General features: G+C 43.8%; 1 protein-coding gene across 2 annotated transcripts in view; it reads right to left on the reverse strand.

Moving 5' to 3' along the window:
- CEP78 (centrosomal protein 78) overlaps window positions 1-18,203 on the reverse strand; it is a 29,435-nt gene continuing 11,232 nt past the window's right edge. The window contains exons 7-16 of one of the 2 annotated variants that reach the window (XM_056118756.1): window positions 16,575-16,639; window positions 15,662-15,773; window positions 13,132-13,264; window positions 11,734-11,779; window positions 9,616-9,741; window positions 4,744-4,821; window positions 3,542-3,708; window positions 1,994-2,165; window positions 1,619-1,666; window positions 1-619 (exon numbers count right to left, since the gene is read on the reverse strand). In XM_056118756.1, the coding sequence (XP_055974731.1) occupies window positions 65-619; window positions 1,619-1,666; window positions 1,994-2,165; window positions 3,542-3,708; window positions 4,744-4,821; window positions 9,616-9,741; window positions 11,734-11,779; window positions 13,132-13,264; window positions 15,662-15,773; window positions 16,575-16,639 (1,502 nt within the window). In that variant the 3' untranslated portion in view covers window positions 1-64. The remainder of the gene's footprint in view (window positions 620-1,618; window positions 1,667-1,993; window positions 2,166-3,541; window positions 3,709-4,743; window positions 4,822-9,615; window positions 9,742-11,733; window positions 11,780-13,131; window positions 13,265-15,661; window positions 15,774-16,574; window positions 16,640-18,203) is intronic. The other variant, XM_056118757.1, reaches the window with a different exon arrangement.

Genomic DNA, 18,203 nt, shown 5'->3' on the forward strand with positions numbered 1-18,203 from the left:
TAAGGAAAAGATAAGAAATTTATTCAAGTTTCAAGGCAAAAACATAATTCTAGAAGATTCCCACCTATGTCAGGTGTGACAGAGTATGGATGCTTTCTTGAAATTCAAAATCAGACCCAACACTGTCATTTTCAGATACATTGAGTTTGCTTGTGGTTGTCTTGGATGAAACAGTCACTATTCTACTTTCTTTCTTAACAGAAATGTGTTTTTTCAGAGATTCGCTTTTAACTGGTTCACTAACCAAAGAGCTTTTCCGTCCAATCCCTTTGCTTTTCCCGTTAACAGATGAGCTGGAGTGGGAACGCAGGTCCTTTTCTTGCTGGCTCTTAACAGAGTGGGCTTTCTTTGTATATTCACCTGTCTTGGCCATTTTCTCGGAAAATGATCCGCTATGTCTGGACAACTCCTCCTCATTTTTTGGACTTGCATTCCCGGAAATCACATCTCCCGAAGAACATGTCTGCGCAATAAATTCCTGCAAAGATTTCTCCTGTGGCTCCGAGGTAGGGATTTCCACGCTGTCTTCGCAAGTGTCTAAGGTCTCCTGAGTAGAAACTGCAACCGGGAAGGTGTCAAGGGGCAAAGGAATTCTGGCATCACTGGTGATTTGCTGAAACTGGAGGGGAAAACAAAAGAAAAGAAAGCAAAAAATTCAGTGATTAACACATTAGAAAATAGAAACTCAAAATTTCAGTTAACTCTGTGAGGTGCTCAGGGCACCATACAGAGTGCCAGGCATGAAACCTGGTAGACCTCAAGTAAGGCAAGTGCCCTCCTGCTAACTAGAGCTCTGGCCCTTATTACATGATTTTATTACAGCAACCTACACATTGTCTAGCAGATTTTAGAGCCTTTTCTTATTTACAACTTGTATTTCTCTTTCTAAATGATCTCCAATATTATATAATATTCAAGGTTGTTTCCACTACATTTTTAGAGTTTGGTGTCTGGATCATCATAACTCACAACCTTTTTTCTCTTACCTCCTAAGAACATTAATTCCCCCTCTCTATTCCAGACACATGCATCAGTATCCAAGTTGTTTCTGTTCTTTTTTTTTTTTTCGCTTTTTGGGACACACCCAGCGATGCACAGGGGTTACTCCTGGCTCTGCATCAGTAATTACCGCTGGTGGTGCTCAGGGGACCATATGGGATGCTGGGAATCGAACCCAGGTCGACTGTGTGCAAGGCAAATACCCTAGCTGCTATGCTATTGCTCCAGCCCCTGTTCTGTTTTGTTTTGAGGCCGCACCTGGCGATCCTCAGGGCTTATACCTGGCTCTGCACTTGGGAATTACTTGTGGCAGTGCTCAGGAGTCCATTTGAGATGCCAGGGATCAAACCTGGGTGAGCTTTCAAGTCCTGCCCATTGTACCATCTCTCTAGCCCCAGATTTTTTTTTTTTTTTTAGTATTCAAGTTGTGACTGACTGTTCTCAAGCTGCCAGTTCCGGTCTGAGGTGGTTGAGTAGAGCTGTGGGCTGTGAGGAAGGGTGGAGGAAGGGCCGACAGGCTTTGCCCTCATTCCCACAACTGCACGATTTTCAAGGATCTACTGCCTCTTAGTTTTATCTGGGTCACTGAATTCAACATTAGCTGTATTGCAACTTGTACCTTCATTCGTGTTCCTTCATTGTAAGCTGACTGCATACAAATAGAAACCTAGATGAGATATGAATAGAATACATTTATACCACTCAGAATTGGGAATATTTTCACTAATCTCTTATTTTTGTCTAAGGACAGTGTGTTCTGAATGATAAGTTGTCAAAAGAACTTTCCGTGTACTTATATCCACGATTACAATATCACAAAATCAGCACTTATTTAAAGTCTTAGGTTTGAAAAGCAGCAGAGAGTTCTGGGCAGGAGTTTTCCAGTTTTGGAGGCTCTGAGTGATTAGGGACAGCTTGCTAATATTTTTTTTCTGCCTTGGTCATTTCCTTTTTTTGCTAAGTCCTCTGACTTGGCCAAGTTTTGTCCACTTACTTGGATATTCTGCATTTGTCCTAAGGCACTGTGCTTTGATTCTGATTTTTCTTCTTCGGTGGTCTTCTTCTCTTCTTTTAGTGGACTACTAAGGGTGGAATTCATTTGGGGATGACCCGGTACGTGGAAATCTGACTGATCTATACCAGCCATTGATGCTAGCTGGCCAAGCCTGGGGAAAGGAGAGGAGGGAAGGCCAGGATTATTAGACACAGATGATGCTAAGCCAGTTTAGATCTGACATTACAAAAGTTAATGAAATGCTTCCGAAATATTTTCAACACTTTTCTGGAGGTGCCAGGATGGAAGCCAGGCTTTAAATATGTGCAGTGTAACACCACTGGAGTGTCTTCTCAAGTATCAAAATCTAGTATCCTCTGAAAGCCTCACGTCTCCTTACTTCTCAGCCCTGTTTATTTTCATTAGGGGGCCACACACACCATGGCAGAGCCTAGCAAGCTCCCCGTGGCGTATTCGATATGCCAAAAACAGTAACAATAACGGGTCTCGTTCCCATGACCCTGAAAGAACCTCCAAAACGGCAATGTTGGGAAAGACGAGTAAGGAGAGGCTGCTAAAATCTCAGGGCTGGGACGAATGGAGACATTACTGGTGCCCGCTTGAGTAAATGAATGAACAACGGGATGGCAGTGATACAGTAATACAGGGGGCCACACAGGGCAGTGAAGGAGCTATTTCTGGCTCTGCCTCCCCCTCCCTGTTCATCTCTGGGCCACACCTGGTGGTGCTCAGGGTACTCCTGGCTCTGTGCTCAGGGATTATTTCTCGAGGGCTGGAGAGACCAACTGTCATATGTGGTGCCCAGGGTCAGAACTGGATTGGCTGTGTGCAAGGCGGGCATCTTCATCTTCCCCGCTGTCCTAACTTTCCAGCCCAGGTTCCGGCCTTTTGAGATCAAGCTCTAGGAACACATCAGATCATCCTTCCTTCAAGAACTCTCGTCCCAACAGTGTACCCAACATCACGCCATCTTATTTCCCTTCCTTTCCTTCCTAAACACCTTCCCCCTAGCAGCCTTGTGCTTCTGATCCCGCACCTCTTTTTGCCCCTTCCCCAGCATCCAAGGACAAATCTGTTCCTTCTTTCCCAATACTTCACCTGCAAAATATCACTCCATTAGTTATCGATCTCCAGTTCTAAAAGAATCTTTTTTTTTCTAGCAAAATGCCTCCCAGCAGAGACTGACTTTATCTACCCTGCAGAATCCTCTGCACTTCTGACTGGTTTCAATTACTGCTTTCTCACGGGATCTCTACGGAAGCAGGTTTGCCGTTTTAGGGAGCTTAGGAATTTTGATTCCTCATTGAAAATCAATGACTCTGGGCAGCAGAGATAGTACAGGGTGGAAAGCACTTGTCTTGCAGTGGCCAACCCAGGCTTGATCCCCGGCACTACTTGCAGATCCTGAGCAGAGCCAGGAGTGATCTCTGAGTTGCAGAGTTAGGAATAAGCCCTGAGCACCGCCAGGCGTGGCCTCAAATCTCCAAACAGTAAAACAATACAAATCATGGGAAGAAGTGTACGAACCCAGCGTCTTTAAGGAGATCCAAGAAAGCATGAAACTTCTGAAAAGAACTCTCAATGCTGCCCAAAACCCCTTCATCATCCAGAACCATGCTTGTCAACGAATGTGCATGAAGGGCTTCAGATAAAGAGAAATTTATATTTCTTAACTGGGCATTTTCATGTTCAAGCTATAAGAGAAGATTGAAAAGGTCTGATGTTATTGTCACCAAAAGTTTTTAAATAACACAATAAAAATAAAACATCTTGAAATAGAATCTGCAATGAATCCAATTCTCCATCATTAAAGACAGGGACCATATCACATAATTATTAAAACCCAGAGACAGATCAAATCTCCCTATAAACAATTAGGTGATGTATAGAAAAATTAAATTAACTTATTAATGATTTTCAAAAATATCACACTTCAAACCTTATTTTCTATGTTAGTAACTGACATATCTCATTCTCCATGATTAGAAAATTAGCTTAAGGTTTCCATTACACTAGAAAATGAAATGCACTTTGATTTCAATAAAGCCTACTATTACGATTCTCTTAAATGCTAAAGCTTAACTTTAGTGAACAAAATATTCAATGTGTAAGTAATGAAGTCCTAAATGATACTAGTTGTATATTTAGGAAGATTCTCCTTGGTTTTTTAAAAATACTCATTCCCATGAGACACTTTTTGTTTTGCATAAGTAGGAACTCAATAGTTATTGAATGGGTATTCTCCAATTCAATTTTCCTAAGGAGGGAAGTACAAAAACTCCTCATGAAATTCACCTTGTAATAATAAACTATATTTATATAAAACTTTCTAGAACTTGTCTTGCTCTCACGGTACATTATTCTAATGTAATTTCCATTGTATATTTTTACTTTTTATTTTGCTCCTAGCAGTTTTCCGTATCTTACACTTATTTAGACAATTCATTTTCTCACTGTCAGTAAATGGTCTAATAAATGTCAGCAAAGTACTTTCGTGAATGGTAAATTAAGTCACATAAGACACAAACACAGAAAATCACCTTTCTCATTTTTAAATCATGTTTTCTGTGATTAACTCATGAGACCAAAATACAGTATGAAGTTGCTATGATATTTTCTCATATTGAAGTTTACAAGTTATATGTACTGTATTTAAACCACAAACTGTAACTCACAATCAAAGCAAAATAAAGAAAAACTCTCAAAAGTATTAAAAAAAGTTTATTTACCTCACTGACTCTTCTATCAGTTTTAAGTCTTATTATTCTCTCCTCTCTTAACTGCTTCAGGCATTCGTCCAGTTTTCCCTAGTATGAAGAAATAAATTTATTACCGAATAATTTTTAGGATTTTATTTGAGAGCGGAGTCAGAAATGAATTCAGATTTCAGGTTTAGAGTCCACACTTGTGGTCTCTTGTGATGCTAGTGAATCTAATCAACAAATTACATGAAATTGGGTTAAAGATTTAAATACCATTCCTTCTGGAAGAAAATAAAGGCAACTCACCTTTATAAAAGACCTATGTCAGAAATACAAAGTTAAGGACAAGAAAAAGAAAAGACCCTTTTGTGAGGGTCCATTTCTAAGAGGAAGCCCCATCAAGATGTTTAACACACCTAAGTCATAAAGTTGCATTCAAATACATTTCTTAAAAAGGAAGTACTTTAAAGGAATGTATATGTCCAGCACTGTTCTAGGAGTCTCTTAGGTATTCAATCACTTGGTCAAGGACCCCTGGAAGGAGAGGACAATCACTGACTTCCTTTTCTGATCCACAGCTATGAAAGCTGATGAACCAAGGGCACGTCTCAAGAAACTGTTCGCCATTTCTGTCCATTTACTTGTCTTTATTATTATTTTCTGATTTTTAAACCACACCGGTGGGCTTGGGGTACCATGTGGGATGCTGGGGACTGAACCCAGGTTGGATGCGAGCAAGGCAAAAGCCAGACCTGCTGTACTCCTGCTCCAGCCCTTGTCAAATGGTTCAGAGAGCTGTTCTCGCTCACCCAAAATCCACAACATTGAATGGGTATCAGCAAACTTCCTTGAAGATTCTAAGATCCCTGAAAGTAAGACTTTATTGCAGGCAAATTTCTAAAATCAGCCTCTAAGATTCCTAACCTGCCGGAGCACCTAAACTTCCCACTTATGCAAACACACATTGACCCAGGTGCTATGGTGAAAAGATGCGTAAGGTATGAACAAAGCTCTGAAGTCCGTAGGTCATTGTCAGATATGAAAATGAGCCCAGGTAATCATGACCTAACTAAACTGTCCATTAAAAGGAACCATCTTCCTTCCTGAGGGGGCTTTACAGAAATAAAACACAAGGATTTTGAGCAAAGAATGCAGGCCAGAGTCTTCTAGAGAGTTTAAGCAGCCCCCTGACGAGCTTCTGTCCTGTGCCTCCAGAAGCTGAACTGTGCCAATGAACTGATATGCTCAGACTCGGGGGAGTCTGCCATCCTGATTGCTTCGTGATGAGACTCTGAGCAGAGAATCCTTCATGGGGCATTCCAACCCCAACCTACAGAACGGTAAGCTAATAAACATTCTGGTTGCTTCTCAGTCTTTTTTGGGGGGAGGGCATGGTGTGGGGCATAAACACATACCTGGCCATACTCAGGGGTTACTCCTGGCTCTGGGCTCTACTAAAGAGTGACAGTCCAGGGCCCAGAAAGATAGTGTAGTGAAGCTTGCTTTGCACATGGCCAGGACAGTTTCAATCCCCAGAATCCCATATGGTCACTTGAGAATCACGAGGAGGGTTTCCTGAGCTGAGACAGAAGTAGCCCCAAGCATATCCAGGTGTGGCCCCCAAACAAAACAGAAACTAAAAGAAAAAAGAGTAATAACCCCTAGCAGTGCGTGGGGACCACATGTGGTACGTTGGATAGAGACAGGGTTGGCCCCATGCAAGTTCAGCATCTCAACATCATACTATCTCTCTGTTCCCAATTAATGCTATTTTAAGTTACTGCATTTACAAAAGGCAAGTAATATACTATCAGATTCTACTGAATAGTATATTATAAATACACACCATATATTATAAAACCAAGCTCTCGGAAGCATGCGGCCGCATTTGCGGCGCGCAATCTCTTATTGTCTAGTTCTCACTCTCAGAGAACCTGGCAGGCTACCGAGAGTATCCTGCCCACACGGCAGAGTCTGGCAAGCTCCCTGTGGCATATCTGATATGCCAAACCCCAGTAATAATGATGGGTCTCATTCCCCTGACCCTGAAAGATCCTCCAATGTGGCACTTGCTAAAATGTCAGGGCTAGGACGAATGAAGACGTTACTGGTGCCTGCCCAAGGAAATCAATGAACAACGGGATGACAGTGACAATGACAGTGACCATAAAATCATATAACATATACTATAAAATACTATAAAATAAAATATAAAAAAGTTCATGAGCAAAATAACTCAAACTATTTCGGTGTTGTTTCTTATAATAATTTAAACACACATGTACTTAATAAAGAACATATGTCATATTTACTTATTTAAAAGACTTTCAAACAATCAAACCATTTAAACTCAAAACAAAGCACTTCAACTTTTTACTTATCACTAGTATATACATAATTAAGGGGGTGGAGACTCATAAGCCACTACTGAGAAGCTAGTGGTACCTCCTTTCTGGAGAGAAATATTTAATACAGACAAACTTCCATCTGTGAATTTATTATCATTATTCTGGTTTGGGGACTGTAGCACTGTAGCACTGTCCTCCCATTGTTCATCGATTTGCTCAAGCAGGCCCAGTAAGGTCTCCACTATGAGACTTGTTGTTACTGTGTTTGGCATATCGAATACATCACGGGTAGGTTGCCAGGCTTTGCCGTGTGGGCGAGATACTCTCGGCAGTTTGCCGGGCTCCCTGAGAGGGGTGGAGGAATCAAACCTGGGTCGGCTGCGTGCAAGGCAAACGCCCTACCCGCTGTGCTATTGCTCCAACCTGGTTTGGGGACAACACCTGTCAATTCTTTTTTTTTTTTTGCATTTTGGGTCACACCCAGTGACTCACAGGGGTTACTTCTGGCTCATGCACTCAGGAATTACTCCTAGCAGTGCTCGGGGGATGATATGGGAGCTGGGAATTGAACCCAGGTTGGCTGCGTGCAAGGCAAACACCCTACCTGCTGTGCTAGTGCTCCAGTCTCAACATCTGTCAATTTGTAGGGCTTATTCCTGGCTCTGTTATGCTCAGTAATCACTCCTGGTGGTGGTTCGGGGAACATATGTTGTGCCAGGGCTCAAGCCTGGGTCAGCCATATGCAAGGCTAGTGTCTTACTCACGGTACTATCTGTCTGGCCCTAGGATCTTGTCTTTTAATAAGCCACTCAAGTACTACAGACTGTAGGTGCTCATATTTAAGATGAAAGGATTATGCTTGTTTACCTTGCACGCAGCCAACATGGCCGACCCGAGTTCGATTCCTCCGCCCCTCTTGGAGAGCCCAGCAAGCTACCGAGAGTATCTCGCTCGCACGGCAGAGCCAGGCAAGCTCCCCGTGACGTATTCGATATGCCAGACACAGTAACAACAAAGTCTCCAGCGGAGATGTTACTGGGCCCGCTCGAGCAAATCGACGAACAACGGGAGGGCCTTTACCTTTACCTTTACCTTACCACATTATACATTTCTTCCTGTGACATGCTATACTTTTCTAGATACTTATATTAATCTTATATAAACATCATTACTTTAATGAAAGAAAAGAAGAAAATATGGCTTTCCTTTTCTTTAAATTCAAACAGTTATTTTCATGGTACTAGAAGATGGGATGACCAAGTTCTGTACCGTTTCATGCTAAAATCAAATCACATTAATAATTTTAACATGAGGAGCTGCAGTGACAGGACAGTGGGTAGGGCATTTGCCTTGCATGCGGCCAACCAGGGTTCGATCCCTGGCATTCCATATGGTCTCCAGAGCACAGCCAGGAATAATTCCTGAGTATTGCTGGTCATGGTCACAACTCTCCTATCCCCCTTTCCCATCTTTTAACATAAAACATAAGTTTCCTTTAACTTATTAAATTACCAGCTCTACAATAAAAGTAAAGTATTTTTAGGTAAAAATATTATGAAAACCAATTTTTCCGTTACGTAGGCGCAAGTATACTGCCGTTTTTCATAACAAACAATACAAAATAATTTCATACTATCTTTTTTGGGGCAGGGGTTTGGGTTCAGGATGGAAACATCCAAAATACTGTGGTACCAGAAGGTGTGATGGTGGTGGGATTGGTGTTCGAATATTAAATGTAGTCAAATATTGTGAATTACTTCATAAAATAAAAAATAAAACAAAAAATTATAAATGGCATAAACTGTTAAACATTATATTTAGCTTGTTGAATTTTTAAATTTTATTTTAGTAAATAATAATAAATTTTGTTTACCTGAAGAAAAAAATTTTATCGAAAGGAATCTAGAGATATGAGAGAGAGTCAGATAGAGAGTCTGAGAGAGAGAGAGAGAGAGAGAGAGAGAGAGAGAGAGATGTGTTTGAGAGAAATATGTGTTTAAGAACATGGGCTTCTCCAGAGTGGGAAAAGGACACAGTATCAATTTTTTTTCTTTTTGGGTCACACCCAGCGATGCACAGGGGTTACTCGAGAATTACTCCTGGCAGTGCTCAGGGGACCATATGGGATGCTGGGAATCAAACCCGGGTCAGCCGTGTGCAAGGCAAACACCCTACCCACTTTGCTATCATTCCAGCCCCCGCAGTCTCAATTCTTAACTTTTACCTAGAACCCACATTCTGTTTTCCTTTGTATTAAAAAAAAAGTTCTGCAAGAACTGTGGACTTCCCAGTCTAATAAAAGCCCCAAATCTGCTGACTGTGGCCCTTAAAAATGGCCTTCTGGAGCTGACGGGGATCGTGATTCTCCCTGAATCCCGTGCACCAGGACGCCGAGGGGAAAGAGCATGTCACAGACTCACATTCTGACCTTCGTCCCCTGTTGTCTAAAATTCTGTCCTGTACCTTGGTCTAGGCCCCAGCACCCTTAAAGGGATGCACAGTGCTGGAATCCAGTGTCTGCCAGTGAAAGGGAGTCGGAAATGCCACCTACCTGCAGCACTTCTTGCTTCACATTGGGGCACCAAGGCGCCTCTTGAACACTGTCCGAGAAGCTGTCGATCTCTTCAACGTCTGAGGAGGAAGGGCTCTCCAAGGTCACGGTCACGGGGAAACGTGGCTGAGATGGGAGGAGGGGTGTGGGAGAGGGAAAATGCAGCAGATACTAAACATCAGGGCTACTGAAGAACACCGACCCTTCTGCATTGTCTAATCAGTACAGAGAAATGCCCTTCCCTAGTCCCTACGTCTAAACCAAGCAGTGCCAATGGAATGACAGTGACTCACTATGGCTTTATGTAGTGAGGCTTCTGTTCCTGTTAGGGACTGCCTGCATTATTTAATTAAAGGGATTTCACAGGAGCCAAGTGACGATCCCAGGTAAGTATCTTTCTCTCAGAACAGCTCTGCGCCACAAGATAATAAACGTGCGTGTTCTACAGCACCAGAAGCAAAGTCTAGGAGAATATGGAACTTTTTAGGTTAAGAAAAAAAAAAAGGCGTGAATTTGGTCATTTGTGATTACAAGGATGAAACTGGAGAGAAATATGCTATGTGAAACATGTCCACAGATACTAGAATGACAAGTCCTAGAAAGTAGCATGTGGGGTGTAAAGAAACAAAGTGGTAGAAAAGAGAAAAGCAAGTCCAGGGGCTCGAGAAGCACCAGGATTGGCCGCAGGGGTCACGGCACTGCGTGAACTGGAGTGTGGTACATGCATGTCTGCTGCCAACGCAGGGTGTGATGAACCGATACAATCTCAGTAAACAGTAAAAGTAAGGTGGAGTTCATGCAAAATTCAATCAGCCTAGTCAGTGGCTAAATAAACAGCAGTACTCCCACATTAAGAAAGAAAGAAAGAAAGAAAGAAAGAAAGAAAGAAAGAAAGAAAGAAAGAAAATGGAGCGGTCAGAGCACACACCTGCCTGTGAGAGGCCCTGGCATACAAAAAATAAAAAATGAAAAAATTAAATTAAAAGAAACTTAACCTGGTCACAAACAGCATGGAGAGCAAAGTCTACACCTCAGGGGCTTGGAAGACCAAGTGGAAGAAAAAAAATGCCTGTATGTGCATGCAGCTGAGCTCCACGGAACAATGGTGCCCCCAGTGACCAGACTCTCCCCCAGGGGCTCCGTCCCCCACACCCCACACATGCAGACATACTTCTATGTGTGGTCCCTATCCCAAAAAAGCAAAAGTCTTCAGAACAAACAAGTGTACTGGGACTACGGACCTGAGCAGAGACCAGTCACTGGGCTGTGAACACTGCTGTGGGCATGCGGGGGCCAACACTGCTACCCTGTGACTTTTCTCAAGGTCTTGGGACTCAGCCAGGTGACTGTGGGGCCTCCCAGGAATTCTATGCCAGCCAGGCACAGTCAGAGGCAAGGCTGAGGATGCAGGCTGGGAGGAATGGGACTGGCTGTGGGTCAGGCCGGAGTCTGATACAGGACACTGGTTGGCTGTCAAACTGGTAGCAGAGCGTGAATGAGAGAGAGAGAGAGAGAGAGAGAGAGAGAGAGAGAGAGAGAGAGAGAGAGAGAGAGAGAGAGAGAGTGACACAGGACACTGGTCCACTTCCAAACTGGCAGCAATATATATGTGGGATGTGTGTGTGTGTGTGTGTGTGTGTGTGTGTGTGTGTGTGTGTGTGTGTGTGTGTGTGTGTGTGTGTCTCCCCTTGGGGGAAAAGACAGGCCCAATAAAACAGAAGTTTTGCAGTTTGGGGCCTTGTTTTGGCTTTAGGATTTGAAATGTACATTAGCCCCAAATAGCATTTCTTGGAAACACTCTTAAGGATGACAGTTCATGTATTGAAATGGTTGTCAAATTCCTTTTGCCAAACAGCTGATTCAAGGGCTGGAGAAAAGCTTCCTTGCCTGCACATGAAACCCTAAGGCCCACGTCACCTGGTGACATCTTCAGAGTGGTTCACCAAGCTCCATACATTCATCTTTTTGATTATGAGCCATACCCAGGACATTCTTGGGGACTACTCCTAGCTCAGCGCTCAGGAGTGATCCCTGGTGATGCTCAAGGGACCATGTGTGATGCTCAAGGGACCATTTCCCACACCGACCCCCACACATTACAAATATGTCACTGCATACCTGTAACTGATTATAGTCCTCGTGAGTTTTAGTTAATGGGAAACACCTAGAAAAATAATGATAAATTGAGTTAATGACAAATTTGATGTCAATATACCACCAGTTAACCCAACTTAAAACCTGTTAGTGTTACACATAGTATCCACAAGGAACTATGCAAAGAACAAATTCAAAGTAAAGACTTGAAAAAGTCTTTGCTATGCAGAAAGCTGAAGTTAGCAGACTGGCTTTGTGAAATACTCTAGAGCTGTGGTTCCTACATTTGGGAAGACTGAGATCTCTAGTCTAACCGCCACCAACTGGTGACACTGATCCCCTTCCCTCACTGAGTCTTCATGACCAGGATGAAGTACAAAGTCATAAGTGACATTAGAAGACACCAAGTCACAAATCTGTACAACTAAAATGAATGACTGTATTTAATGAACACACAGTAATAAATCATATTAGTGTTTGAAAAAAAATCTGTGTTCAACAAAGATTATCAACATCAAATTACTGTAAGAAATAAAACAGACTCTGCAACCTATCCTCTAATTTTCAATCAATTCTGTCTCTCATTTTTGTGCCACATCTGGAGTTCAGGGCTCACTCCTGGTGGGCTTAGGGGACCAGATGCAGTGCCAGGGATTAAACCTTTGTGAACTATATGCAAGGTCTTTGACCCACTGTACTCTTGCCCAGGCCCTCAATTATTTTTCAAATAACTGCTAATCCCCAATACTTTTAATACAACCAATTATGTACTTGAGAATAAAAATAACAATCTAATTCACCCTGTATAATTTTACAAGCCACCCCTATAACAAAAACCACTATGAACAGTTATCCATTAAGTACCCAGTGAAAACTAATTCAATGTGGTTCACAACAACAGATTCACTAAAATGTGGGCTAGGTTAGAAGGCTGACACCGCCAGTCTATTCCAGACTTTTCACCCATTCTGCTAAACTATTTCTGTAAAATGCTTCCTCGTCCTATTCCTACCTAACGAAAGTTCTCCCTCTGTTCGTAAGGCTTGATATAATAGCACCCACTTTCAAGGAAAACTCTCTCCTCTCTCCTCCTTATCCCCCCTCTCTCTTTCTCTCTCATATTGAGCCCAGGGCCTCACACCTGCAAGGCAAGTGCTCTTCTGCAGAGCTCCATCCCTCGACCACTGGACATCCTTTCAAATCTCCTGGACCCCCACAGGGTTACTATATTTTGCTATGACAGGAAATAATGTAAAATTCCCAACTACGGTTGGTTTTTTGCTTTTCTTCCTTCAAGGACCCATTAGGCAGAAATATATGTGAATTCTCTGTTTCCGCATAAGCCAGCAGCGAAAGCTCCCACGCTGGAAGTTCCAAATCAAGGACTCAGAGAGCCTGCAGACAGGAAATGAAAACATCTACCTATTTCTTCTGGCACGATGCGCGGTGCGCCAGGGCAGGAAGCCAGACACGCCAGGTGGTAAGGGCTCAGGAGAATAGTCTTTTCCAGCGCTATGTTTTCTTCCGTTACTCACAGATTTCTTGGAGGCCAATCCTAGGTTTGGGAAAGCAGTCAAAGAATCAAGATACACTAAGGACAGATGCAGCTATGATCACCCAGGAGCACTGGAAGGCAAAGAGTACCAACGAGCACTTGCCAGCAAGGCCGTAGCTTTCAACCTCCTTTGGGGGAGGCCTAGGAGAAGTACAGGGGTTCCGTGCAGGCCGGATGCCCCAGTTAGATCCCTGGCACTGCACACTTCCCAAGTACCACATCCTAAAGCCCTAGAGGACCCCCAGGAACATGCCTGGGGGGCCCTGGAGTTCCGAGCATCACTGCAGCCTCAGACCCTGGCAGGAAGTTCGGCTGAGAACGGCCAGAAGGGTTCCTGGTCTGAGCCCCACTTGGAGGGGCTGCTCCCTCCGCTCCCCAAAAGATAGATCATCTTAGTTTCTACATAGCTCAGCAATGTTCCATGCCTACATTCTTCACAGTAAGCCACCGGTCTAACTAAAATCTATTCAAGATGCGTAGAGCACGCAAAAGCCCACAGGTATGTGAAAAAGGCTCCAGCCTACATACCCTAAGGGAGATGCAAATTCAAACTATGCGTGCTACCATGTGACGCCATGAGAGGGTCTGTAAGGAAGAGTGGAAACAGCCAGTGCTGGCGAGCGGCGGGGGGCAGTGAAGCTCAAACCACGCTGACAGGCAGCAAACTGGTGTGGCTGTCCTCTACTGAAACAACGGGGCAATTCCTGGTGAAACTACTGCAGAGCACTGAGGGTGGAGCACCTGCCATGCCTGTGTGAGGCCTTGGGGCTGACCCCTGGGACAGCAAAGACCCCCAAACTCCTCTCTCTAAAAGAGTTGGCATGTCCTGTTGGAGAGATGGTGCTGAGTTCAACACCAAGTGGTACACTGCTGGGTACAGCCGTGAGTACCTAACTGTCAGGCCTGCATGGCCGGATCATGTCACCCCCACAGAGTCCGAGCTGGGAGACCGCCAGGCCAGCACCCCCAGCTGACCACTGTCCAGGGTGGCCCCAGCACCCAGACTGCTTCAGAGTGTCTCCCCAGCCAGTCCCCACTCTGCTCCTTCTAGGGACAATAAATTGGCTCTCGGCCCTCTCAAGTGAGAATTTTCTGTCTTTCAAATCTTCCTGGTGGTGCAACAGGACTGGGGCTCTGGTTGGGGGGGCAGCATGTTTGACTATAGGCTAATCGAGGCAGGAAGAAAACAGTTCTTCACTGGAAAGCAGCAAAGGACTACCTGATTCCATAACTGTAGGTAAGAATTTGCAAGAAAGAATGGGCCAGAGAGAGAGCATACTGGGTGGTGCTGTCTTGTCTTATGTGTGGGTCACCCAGATTTGATCCCTGGCACCACATAAGGTCCCTGAGCATGGCCGAGTGAGTGTGGCCCAAAAAGCAGGAGAGATAGAAAGTGTGTGTGCGTGTGTGTGTGTGTGTGTGTGTGTGTGTGTGAGAGAGAGAGAGAGAGAGAGAAAGGATTTTGGAAGAAAAAAGAAACAAAGAAATAAAAGGAAAGTGGCGACAAAGTCTGATTTTTAGAGTATAAAAGGGTAATTCTTCAGTGGAAAAAAAATCATTCAAAACCATTGTTAATCAGTGTTATATTCAAAAGCATTACTAAAGTGTTGTAAAAATACAGCCCAAGCCCAAACTGCAAACTATGAGAACTATTAACCAGGAAATATATAAAATAAACAGTACAACAGACATTATAATTTGGTTAATTTATAAAAGGAAAATTCTAGCATTCTTCCATTAAATTCATTTATGATTTGTATGTCCTATTATGATGAGGTGACCCAAAGTTAGCGGAAAAAGCAGGTGGCTGCTAACTTTTGACTTGAGAAGCAGGATGACACACTCCAAGGATGCAGGGACAGGCTGCCTGGAGACTAACCTGAGTTTAGACAAAGTAGCTGTCACACTTTGCTCTTTTCAGCTGCCAAGTAAAAAAAATGTTAACCGCTCAATGCTATCCCCAAACATCTGGCTTCTGTACTAAAATTATGATTGCTTGCTTAGCTAGAAGAAAGTCAATTGATAATTGCCAAGCAGGATGTGATAAGAATGTATAAAAATTTTGTCTGGACTTAGATTTGGGGCTGGATTTCAATGTTCAGTACTCAGGGACCCTTGCTCTCAGTCTCGACAGCCACTGCCAGTTATAAAGGTTCTTCAACTCGGCAAACAAGTATATATGAGACTTCTTGGCTAACCTCTCACTCTGCAACACTATAAATGTTTTATGTATGTATCAAAACAATTAATATACTAATAGACATGTAGATACTGCAATTATTACCTACAATTCATGAAATAAGATCCTAAGAGATTTCGGCACACTGGAACACACAAACAGTATAATTTCTAGTAGTATTTTGAATATTCTTAATAATTCAGGACAGAAAAGATTACCAATTCGAATAGTAGCTTTTCCTTTTCTGCCACTTCCCAGAATTATAGTTTTCTTTTTCTGTTTAGCAGTTTTTGATGGTTCCTTTGTTGATGGAGAAGTTATCCATTGGTACTAGAGGAGAAATATAAATATTCCATTTCAGCTAAAGGTAATTGAGGAGAGTTAGACATTATTAAGTTATTTTAAGTTAATAGAAAGTTCACAGTACGAACTTCTGGGTCCCCAGATTAATGAATCAAACAATAGTTTAAACAACAGAGTAGGGCTGGAGAGATAGCTCAACCAGCTAGAATGCATGCTTTTCATGCTGGAGATCAGAGTTCAACCCCTCTCCCACAAGGTCCCCTGACCACCGCTGAGAGTGACCCCTCCGCCCCCATTCCAGCATTGCCTACGAAAGCCTCCTCCTAGGGTTGGAGCGATAGCACAGTGGGTAGGGCATTTGCCTTGCACGTGGCCAACCTGGGTTCCATTCCCAGCATCCCATATGGTCCTCCGAGCATTGCCAGGAGTAATTCCTGAGTCAATGAGCCAGGAGTAACCCCTGTGCATCGCCGTGTGATCAAAAAAAAAAAAAAAAACTTGAATGAAGCTAATGAAGTTGTATAACAGAATCAAGTTGTTTTAACAGAAACAAGACAATCAAGTTGTCTTAAGAGAAAAGTACCTTGCCCATTTCAGGTCACTTTTTTTTTCTTTTTGGATCACACCCAGCGATGCTCAGGATTACTCCTGGCTCTGCACTCAGGAATTACTTCTGATGGTGCTTGGGGGACCATATGGGATGAACCCAGGTCAGCCGCATGCAAGGCCCTACCCACTGTACTATCACTCTGGTCCCCTCAGTTCACTTTAAAAAAGAAAACAAGCACTAAAGAGAAATTCTGATTAGGGAAAAAAAACTTATTATACCTCTGACTTTGCACTTCTTCCATTCTGGAGAACTCTTTTGATAACTGCTTTCATCACAGAATGATCTAAAGGAGAACAGAAACTGAAATTATAGCCACTGTTTCTCAGTAAGTGGGCATCTCCATTTAAACCCAATGCCAACTAACAATTGATTTTGCTCTTTAATTAAGCATGCAACCCCTATTATGCAATGATGCTAAAGTAAAGTAAGTAAAGGCCCTCCCGTTGATCATCGATTTGCTTGAGCGGGCCCAGTAAAGTCTCCATTGGAGACTTTGTTGTTACTGTGTCTGGCATATCGAATACTCTCGGTAGCTTGCCGGGCTCTCCGAGAAGGGCGGAGGAATCGAACTCGGGTCGGCCATGTTGGCTGTGTGCAAGGCAAATGCCCTACCGCTGTGCTATCCTCCCTCATATGGGAGGGGGTCAGGCTGGGGGAGGCAGGCAGTGCACGGGGGAAGAGCTGGCGCTTTAAATATTGAGGTCCTCGGCTTAATTCCCAACACTGAAGCAGAATCAAACAGGGATGTGAGCTTCTACGAGGCCCTCACATGGCTATTTTGACCGCAGCGAAGATCAAATGCAAACACCAAATCTAAAGTGGCACTGGGTGCCTCTGGACAGGACGCAAAGAGCCTGTGCACTGCTCAGACACTAAGGACCCAGTGGTCGTGGCACTCCCCCAGAACACTCTCTCCTGGTCTCCATTCTCATCAACGATGTTGCCCAGGGCACACACGAGCCTCTGGCTCTTTACGACAATTTCCTGCAAAGGCTACATCTCACAACGCTGCACATCTTGTTCGCTAGTCTTAAAATACAACCACGTTGAACCAGTTCCAACTTTCCTCCCCCAGCTAAGTTGAAGCTCTCTCTCATACTGGAGCTCCTTGATTAGTCTCATTCTGTTTGGTTTGGGGGCCTCACCTAGCGGTACTCAAGGAATCTCTCCTGCAGGTACTGGGGATGGAACTGGGTTGGCCGCGTGCAAGTGCCCACCCACTGGACTGTCGCTCCAGCCCTTTGAGAAAACCTTCGTAGGCTTCCTGTTCCCCTTTCGTCCTCCTCTCCTCAGTTTCTCGCTTCACAGAACATTTCTCATCCTGTGCAAACCCCCCTCTGGCGTTCCTCTCACTGAAAATAACATGTCCTTCCTTGGGCCTTCAAGAACTCACAAGAACCAGCGTTGACCAGATCCTTGACCTCACAGTATGTCACCTTCTCTCTCACTCAAATGCTCCAGCTCCCTCACCCTTTCCCTTCCTTCACCGGGCCACCTGCCCCACCACTGACCTGCTTGCAGAGGGCAGCTTCCCTGTCTTGGTATGCATCCCCGGGTCTTCCAAGGCTTGTCCCTCCCTGCGCTCAGCCATCTGCTCATGTCACTGCTCCTCTGAAGCTGTCTCCAACAAGCCGACCGAATGGTCTTTCCTGTCTCCTTTCCTCTTTTTGGCATCAAAGGATTTTTTGTCCCTCTTCCTATCATCCAGAATGGTATTAATCTGACTCATTTCTATCTGAGCTCCTCCAACAGACTATAAACTCATAAGGATGAGATTCCTGTCTATCTGGTTCACTTCTACTTATTTTTTGTTTGGTTTGGGGGCCACACCTAAGCTTATTCCTGGA

This window comes from Sorex fumeus, unplaced genomic scaffold, assembly GCF_029834395.1.
Source record: "Sorex fumeus unplaced genomic scaffold, SorFum_2.1 ptg000038l, whole genome shotgun sequence".
NCBI classification, from domain to species: domain Eukaryota; kingdom Metazoa; phylum Chordata; class Mammalia; order Eulipotyphla; family Soricidae; genus Sorex; species Sorex fumeus.